The 8,801-nt window shown below is 34.4% G+C and overlaps 1 protein-coding gene across 2 annotated transcripts; it reads right to left on the reverse strand.

The window, feature by feature from the left end:
- Nucleotides 1-6,096: 6,096 nt before the first annotated feature.
- Nucleotides 6,097-8,198, reverse strand: LOC114751057 (NAC domain-containing protein 90-like). 2 transcript variants are annotated; one of them, XM_028939723.1, is made up of 3 exons: nucleotides 7,812-8,198; nucleotides 7,049-7,338; nucleotides 6,097-6,702 (listed from the first exon to the last, which is right to left on the reverse strand). In XM_028939723.1, exons 1-3 carry the CDS (start codon nucleotides 7,966-7,968, stop codon nucleotides 6,355-6,357), a joined length of 795 nt encoding a protein of 264 aa, XP_028795556.1. In that variant the 5' UTR covers nucleotides 7,969-8,198; the 3' UTR covers nucleotides 6,097-6,354. The 2 variants fall into 2 exon arrangements, with proteins under 2 accessions (XP_028795556.1, XP_028795557.1); XM_028939724.1 differs by having other exon boundaries at nucleotides 6,097-6,684; nucleotides 7,812-8,195.
- Nucleotides 8,199-8,801: the final 603 nt, after the last annotated feature.

Genomic DNA, 8,801 nt, shown 5'->3' on the forward strand with positions numbered 1-8,801 from the left:
CTTGTTTCCCCTTTTGTCACTTTATTAAAGAAGTCCTGGCAATCAGTTTCAATGAACACCTTCCCTTCCCACCAAAGGTCCCCACACTCTAGTGCTTCCAAAAGTGCAAGACTTTCTGCAAGAAAAGCAGACTTGGCTTCCACGTACCCTTCTCCCCACGCCCCCACGAACCTTCCATTCCAATTAATCCCTCCCCAAAACCCAGTTGCAACCACTTTGTTTTCTCGACAGAAAGATGCATCCACATTAATTTTCACAGCACCGCACATAGGTTTCTGCCACTTCAGCTGTCTAATACTCCCAACATTGGATCCCTAGCCAGCCTCTTCCTCCTCTCCATAGCCTCCCAGTAATCCCTAGCTAATCTCAAAGAACCCGCGATACAACTAACAGCCTTAACATCAGTATGTTAAAAAATGAACTTATGTCTCGCCTTCCAGATCCCCCGACACAGACTAGCAATGCTCGTTAGACTTGCTTCCAATGCCCAACCATTCCTCTAGCCACTTGTCAAACCTGAAGCTGCCATGGCTCTTAACTCTCAGTGAAAGAGGGGAGCCAAACCAACAGTGACTAGCCCAGGGGCAGAAGAAAAGAGGATGTTCAACAGTTTCAGACTGCACTTGACAAATCTCACGCCTTGGACTTGCGAAGCACTTTCTCTTATACCAAGCATCCTTGGTAGCTAAGGCACCACTCGCAGCCCTCCATATCTCTAGGGTATAACTTGCTCCCGCCATTTTTATGAATAAAGGAGTAATTAATTTTTAAAAAATTAATTAAGATCCGATTGATTAATTTAAAGATATAAAAAAGTTACTAAATACTTAATTATAACGTATATTACATAACCTCTTTAAAATATTTATGTATATTGTTGGATTATATATCAATTTATGAGTGAGTTAAATTAATTTTAAAAAAATAATAAATTTAAATATTTCAAAGTAATTTAATAATTTTTTAATCTTCCAAAATTGGTTAACCGAGTTTTGTATTAAGTTGTGAAAGGAGGACATACATTAGATTTGGCATGGGAAAAATCATTATTTTTGTTTTCCAAAATCACCCGGGGGGCTTGCTTTCTGGAAGCGGCGTGTGCACGTGGAAATTTCTATATATCATGTATTAGTCAAACAAGAGTGTGGGTAGACATTGAGAGCCCGAAGTCATTCATCAGTCAATATATACATATTAAAAAAGGAATCAAATAAACAATTTATAAAAGCTCTAACATTCATGATTTATGTATATAAATGCATTCAGCCCTAACAAACCATCGTCTAAGTTTAGAAACTCTGACTATCGATTGAAGTTATTAATTATTTAATTAATACTCTTTTTTAGACCTCGGCTTTCTTGCTATCTTCAACTTCAATCAATTGGGGTTCAACCCTTTAATCATACGCACTTTCCAATACTTTTGTCAAACTTTAGTCTTTTTCGTTTTCTAACTATGGTTCGCTGATTCAACTTGTAATTATAGCCTTAATTAGAATTTGCGCTGGTCAATTAAATATTTTTTTAATATCCTGTAAGGAGCTTGCAGCTGATGAAAATCAAAATTGAGTTGCACTACCATTTGTTAATGTATTTACATGTCGATGAATAAAAAACTATCAATCATAAGTATTCTTTCCATGCAAGAGATAGAGGAGACGTGTGGGTCCAGAATATGTCATAAATATCACCTCTGATTACATTTTCTCTGTGCTTAACATAATGCAGCGCATGATAGAACTTAAAGCTGAGAAGATCATTCCAAGACTGAGCAGCAAACTTCTTCCAAGATTCGCTGGGGGGAAATAGAGACAAACATCAACGAATGGACGGAATAATGGAGAAAACTGTGCGTGGAAATCAAGCTCGGACAATGTAAAATTCCACGACGTTAATGGATTGAAAAAAGGGACGACATGTTCTATCAGATAGTAAGCACAGCAATTATAAAAGGGAAAAGCAAACACGTGCAAAAGCGAATGAACTGTAATGCGCAGTTTTTGAGAAAAAGGAAAAATAAAAGGGAGAATTATCAAAAGTCTTAAGAAAAAAAATTAATTATTAAAAAATCTCAATAACAAGTGAATTTATTGTCATTTCTTGTTCTAAAATTTGTCATTGCTTACTCTTCCCTTGCCGACAGATTTAAAGATAATTAAATATCATTATTAGGACCTGATTGTAATTCTTTCAAAATAAAAGGACAATGGAACATGAATTTGTAAGGACAAAGACGGTGGAGTCTATAATATAAGTCTTGCGGAAGGAGAGTGGAGGTTTCCAACAGTCACAGCAGAGACAGTGGCGTAATTACTGAGAAATTCCTTTGAAACGAAAGGACACTTGTGTTGTTTTGGTTTTTTCTTATAGTCACAGGCATGGAGGAGTTTTGGTCATGCGGCTCATCATTTCTCTTCCGGCGGGACAAAAATATAATACATCTTTTTTTTTAATACTGCATCCGGTTCTTAATATAAGAGTTTTTTCTTATTTTATTTTATTTTTAAATATGAGACTCAATCTACCAATCTCTCATATTTATTCATTTTTTAAAGTAGTCGTTATAATAATAATAGTTTTAACCAATATATTTGATTGACAAGGATGTTTTAAGAAAGATAACGCCTATTTATTACAAGTAACTAATTTAACTAGCTTCATTAATCTACTCAAATTAGTCAACTAGCTCTTACAGAAGCTTGTTTGACTTTTATTTTAGTCATAAATATAATATCTCAGTCTACTTTGTTTTTTATATTTATTTATTTTCAAAATAGTCATCATAGTAGTTACACGTATTAAAGATTCTATTAAATTGTAGTCGTAGCTAATATACATAATTAACAATGACATTTTATAAAAGACAATGCCTATTTATTATAAATAACTAATTTAATAAAATTTTTAACCTGTTCAAATTAATAAATTGGCTTCAAGAAAGGTGGTATTTGTCAACTAACGCGCAAACATATGTACATGCGGACAAAGTGACTCCAACGAGTATGCGCGACTTCCTGGTTGACCAGTCCCCGCCAACAATTACGTACTAAACTTCTGAGTGTCAGTACATGTAATTGCTGAGCAATTGAACACAACTTAGACCTGTCCTAGCTATCACCCCTCGTTTCTTCATCTTTTCAGGCAACTTTCCTAAGTACCTCTTTACTCTAGTGTTTCCGAAGCCACGCGGGATTATTATTACGGGAGAATTACATTCAAGTCCCACACAAGAGAAATAATCACTACAAATTTCAGTAACAACCTGAGCAGCTTGAAATAACAAGTCTTACAGTGAGAATGACAACCTCTGGGACTTGTTTTTTTTAATTACTTGGGACCTCATTGTAATTCTCCTATTACTTATATACTCTGACACACACACCTTTTGCAGATCAAGATACGCGTCGAAGTTTCACTTACAATCAGCCTAACAAATTGTCTAACCCTCTCTAATTGATTTTTTTTAGGTTTTAGGTTAAAATATCTTCTTATTAGAGATAATTTGGGACACAGTCATATACTAATACTCCTCCGGTCCTTAATATAAGACCCATTTAACTAATTTGATTAGATTAAGGAAGTTAGGTAAGTTAGTTAATTATAAGAAAAGTGACATATTTTTCCTAAAACACCATAATCATTTCTTAAGACCCTCTCTCCCTCTTCTACTTGATTATAGTTGAGGGAGTATCCATAGGGGTAATTTAGAGAAAATGATAAATATAAAAAATGGGTATTATATTTAGGACCAAAACCAACTAAAGAATTGGGTCCTATATCAAAGACCGGAGGAGTAACTTAAATTAATGTTTATAATGTTTCAATTCTTGGTAAAATTCTCTTAAACGTACGAATTACATGGTATTAATTCATCCTTTGAAGCCTTAGCGTCATCCCCACATATTATGTACATAACTCGCCCCAAAACGAACCTTATAGGTTGTTCTTGTTTCATCAAAGGCGGAACAAGTTTCCATATTCATTGCAATGATGAGCACTGTAATACTCGTTGATATAACAAAATTTACAACATTCAAGTACAGTTTAATGGTTAAATCTAAAATTTTCAACTAATAATTTTAAGTAAAAAATTATTTTTTTTTAAAAAACTCAAGAGATGATGAACCAATTTCAGTGCTTATCACAAGTTACAAGCACTATGATACATATCGAATCTCAACCATTCAAATTTAATCTAAATAGCAAAAAATTAATATTTAGCATTTTTGTTTTTTAAAAAATACTTTTTCAATAAGCACTTTATCTAAAATAAATGTGATATCTTAACTGTAAGTTTTTTTAAAAATAAATTTTTTATTTAAAAATTACTAGTTGAATATTTTAAATCTAAATCATTAAAACTATATATTAATGGTTTAGATTTCATCGCAGCGATAAACATCACAATACTCGTTAATACGATTAGCATCAAAACTAGCTCATAAAAGATTGCATTTTTTTGGGATCATGTACCACCCAATTCCCATGAAAAGCTGGGTGCGCGCGATTGAAATGGCAAAACAATCATGATTATGCGAAGCATATTAATAATTAATACCCATGAAAATAAGGGTAAACCATTGCTGTTCATATAGACTTATAGTGGTCTTTTGTTTCCAATACGGGAATGAAATGTCAAGCTCGACGGCAGAGAGAGAGAAGGGGTGCCTCCTTTGGCGATAAATATGCAGTCTCTTCATTTCTCAGTACCCTGCGGCTAAAGGTAGAGTTCCGTAATTTTTAATTCCAGCCTTTACTGTGTCTTTAAAGCCAGGATCAAGGATACGAAATAGCTAACCAAATATGTGCGTGAATTCTTACACAGGACGCTCAGATACACTTTCACAGCAAGTGATACTACTTCCGGCCTTTAATATAAGAGTTACTACTTCTGATCTTTAATATAAGACCTTATTTAATTTTTATTTTAGTTCTAAATATAAGATCCCAACCACTCATATTTCTACATTATTTTCCAATATAATCCTTTTAACAATAGTAGTTTTAGCCAATATACTTGATTAGCAATGATATTTTAGGAAAAAACAATACTAATTTATTACAAATAACTAACTTAACTTATTTTCTTGATCTCCTCAAATTAGTTAACTAGTTCTTATAATTAGGACCGAAGGTAGTATTTGACATACAATTTGGTTTTGAAATAAAATCCTCCAATTCATTTTATCTCTTATATCTATCTATTTTTTTAAGATATTTTATTGTAATAGTATAAATGTTAAATATTTTATCAAATAGTAGTTCTAGCTAATACATATAATTGGCAAGGGTATTTTAGAGGAGACACAATATTTATTTACTACAAATAACTAATAAGTAATTTTTTTAATCTACTTAAATCAGTTAACCAGCTCATATATTAAAAATCGAAGTGAAGAAGTATTTTTTCAATGATCAATCGTTTACAAATTTAACATACATATATTATAACAAAACAATATATATTGAATATGATGAATAAGTACTGTACAAAATATATTACATAAATAATTCAAATAAACAAAATACTCTTCTGGTTCTAAATATCAGAGCTAGTTAGAAAGTTTATTTTAGTCCAAAATGTAATACCTTAATGATAATTTTATCTCTCATATAATTTTTTTCCCAAACTAACTTACCTCAGTCACAATTCGTGTATATATAATGTTACATAAGAATATTTTAGAAATACCATATCATATTTGTCAGAATTGAGTAATTTTTAATTTTTTTAATCTATCCAAATTAATTAAATAGCTTTTATATTAATTACCAGATCAGGGGAGTAACATTTTAAATCAGTATTAATATCAATATAAATATAAATTATAAAATTTATATATCTAATCGAGTTGACAAAAAAAAGTACTATGTAATCAGAAATAAGGAATACTGATCACAAATTGTGATCCTGGGTTATCAATTTCACTGCTGACTTCAAAGAAAATAAAAAGAAATGTCTTCCAAAAACTTCTAAATTCGCTTGGAATGGAAATCTACCGATTATAAGCAGCGAGAGAAGGATTTATTAGACAGCCAGAGAGGGGGGGGGGGGGGGGGGAGAGAGAGAGAGAGAGAGCAGGCAAAGCTTTCCGATAAGTGGTCAGAAACCGAGATGAACCATAATGTTAAACGTCTCTACAAAACTTGATAAAATAATCAGCGATATAATTAATTAACTGAAAAATAAATAAGAGATAAATTAAAGCGGGGATAGATATGGCTCAGAAACATCCATGAGCAAGAGGAGAAATTTCTAGTCGGATCTATAGACATCATGACGTGAGAACTTATTGTAGAAGATAAGGTGGCGATATTATATATATTCCGATCCAGTGTTTGAATTTCCTGGGTTCACACGGTTGAGTCATGCTTGGCAAGAAACCAGTCAATTTGCTCCCAATCCAACAAGGGCTCATCCTCCAAATCCATTTGACCCGTCGTCGCTTCCCCACTATGCGAAGCTTGGCCATGGTCTCCTGATGATGAACTCTCTGGAGAGCTTGCGGTCCCTATGGGTCTACTCGATGAACCCGATGCTGGGTTTTGAACTTGTTGATGAAACGTCGCTGAGCTAGAGCCCTCATTAGCATCCATCTCCCTCATCGGAGGTGGCCTTCTATCAAACGCTCGCAGGCACTTTGATTTCTTGTACACCCTGCATAAACTGTATTCCTGCCTTAACTGCAAATCAAAGCAGCGCTTCTATGTATGTTAGATAATTATCTTAATTGGTGGGTATTATTGCAGCTAGGTAGCTTCCTAATGGTACTGTTAAGAAAAAACTGCACTACTAGTGGTACATCAAATATTCAAGGCTTTGAACCAAATCTAGGGCTTCTATTGGACGCATGTACAGATGTAGCTTCCAAGAACAAAGCGGATCAATTGATTGGATTTGGAGTTAAAAATGGTTGTGAAAAGATGGTAAATGAAATATTTTTACGCATGAAAGAAATTTTGACCTGATTGATTTTCGGCTGGGAAGTCGAAGAAGAGAAGAAGGTACGTAGGGTATTTATACATATGAATGGATATTGATTCTTACCAGAGGAGATGGGCGAGTTGAGGATGGCTGGCCTCCGATGGCCTTGTACTCGTTCATCTTCCAATCGGTTTTGCGGCCGTTGGGGGCTCTTCCGTTGTAGAAAACCATGGTTCTTTTCATGCCGATGACGCGATTCTCAGAGGAATAGACATGGTTAGGAGAGCCAGTGGCCTTCCAGTAGCCTGTTGTTGTGAGTCGTCTTGGTCTTCCTCCGCGAGCTTCGCTTTCTTGCCTCGGAATGAAGAAGAACCACTGCTCCGTGTCTCTCAGGCTCGCCTCTCCCGACACCTCTGAAACGCCCAATCTCAATTATTTGTAAGCACAATCTGATCAACTATATATTAATTAAGAGCCATATACACATACATATGCAGATCTGGGAACTAAAACGTTGTTTTTATGTATTTGGAATAAGGATCGAGGTCGTTGTCGACAGAAAAACTCCATTCATCATCTTCTCTGTTGAGTGAATTAATCTCATAGCCAAATGATCCGGTTTTATGGATATACACGTACGAGTGAAGACCAGCATAACATCAATGTATTTTAAAACCAACTAACTAATATGACACGACCAAGGCTCTGATGATGATCAAATTAAAATGGTGTAATGTCCGCATGGCTATAATTTTATGCAGAACCATATATAGAACAATCAAAGTAATTGGAGTCTAGCTAGCTTAACTAGCTATGTCCCCTTCTGATTGGAGAAAGCAAAGAGAACAGAAGAGAGATTTGGAGAGTAGGAATAGGAGAATTTTACGTGGGAGATCCCAAGGATTATATTCATAAATATCAAGCACAGGTATGACCCGGTTGATGTCCTCCCTCTGATCTCCTTCGAGCTTTCTTCGCAAATAGAAGGTAATCAGTTCCTCTTCAGTTGGGTAGAACCGATATCCCGGTGCCATGTTTTCCATCTCTCCCGATCGATCTCCGATCTCTGCTATACACAAACCACAAGAGAATACGAATTCGCAGTAATTAAGCTTCGCCGCTTTGTTTGGCCTTATATAGATAACGTTAAATCAGCAAGGTTAATATCTGCGTTTGAAGCTGGGCAGCTTCGTTAGTGCAGTAATCACAACAAATTCTGATGCGAACGGTTGTGATTTATATAAGAAAGGCTTCGTCTCCACAGTCTGCACACTAAGTTGTTTCGGCGAATGACTGAGGAAGTTAGGCGAGGCTGCAAAAAGCGTAACCGCATACGAGTGAAATTAGAAAATTTCTCTCCTTTATCTATCCCAGTCTCTCTAGAAAAAGATAAAATATATATTCCATTTTTAATATATATATTTAAATATAAGGTCCTTACAGTTGGCAGAAATTTTTTTTTTGAGGTTTTTATTGTCATAGATGGTTACTAAACATTGTCCAATACAAAAAATTTCGCACGAGGTCAAGGTAGCCCTACCGCCCCTACAGAACACTCCATTATTTCATACTGATCGAAAATTGATTTTAATTTTAAATATAACACCGTATCTCTTATATTTACTATTTTTTAAATTAATTCATAAAACTTATAAACTATTATGTAATTTAATATCACATAGCCACTACGTTGAGAAGTAGAGGAATATTTTATAATTACAAGTTTTAAATATTATGGAAATAAAATTTTTCACAAAAGTGGCAAAAATTTATGATCTTTTCTGACAGAACACAAACGCGATAATTAAATTCTGGTTATGATAAATAAAGAACTGATCTCTTGGTACGGGTTACATGAATCACGCAACAAGGAGGC

This window comes from Neltuma alba, unplaced genomic scaffold (genome assembly GCF_004799145.2).
Source record: "Neltuma alba isolate B1F8T4 unplaced genomic scaffold, ASM479914v2 tig00006741_pilon, whole genome shotgun sequence".
In the NCBI taxonomy this organism is placed as follows: Eukaryota; Viridiplantae; Streptophyta; class Magnoliopsida; order Fabales; family Fabaceae; genus Neltuma; species Neltuma alba.

Excerpts from the sequence above, each read along its gene's own strand:
- LOC114751057 (XM_028939723.1), bottom strand. The coding sequence starts at position 7,968 with ATGGAAAACATGGCACCGGGATATCGGTTCTACCCAACTGAAGAGGAA. Across the intron at positions 7,339-7,811 it reads TAATCCTTGGGATCTCCCAC|AGGTGTCGGGAGAGGCGAGC; the intron begins GTAAAATTCTCC and ends TGGGCGTTTCAG. Across the intron at positions 6,703-7,048 it reads CAACTCGCCCATCTCCTCTG|CGCTGCTTTGATTTGCAGTT; the intron begins GTAAGAATCAAT and ends CATACATAGAAG.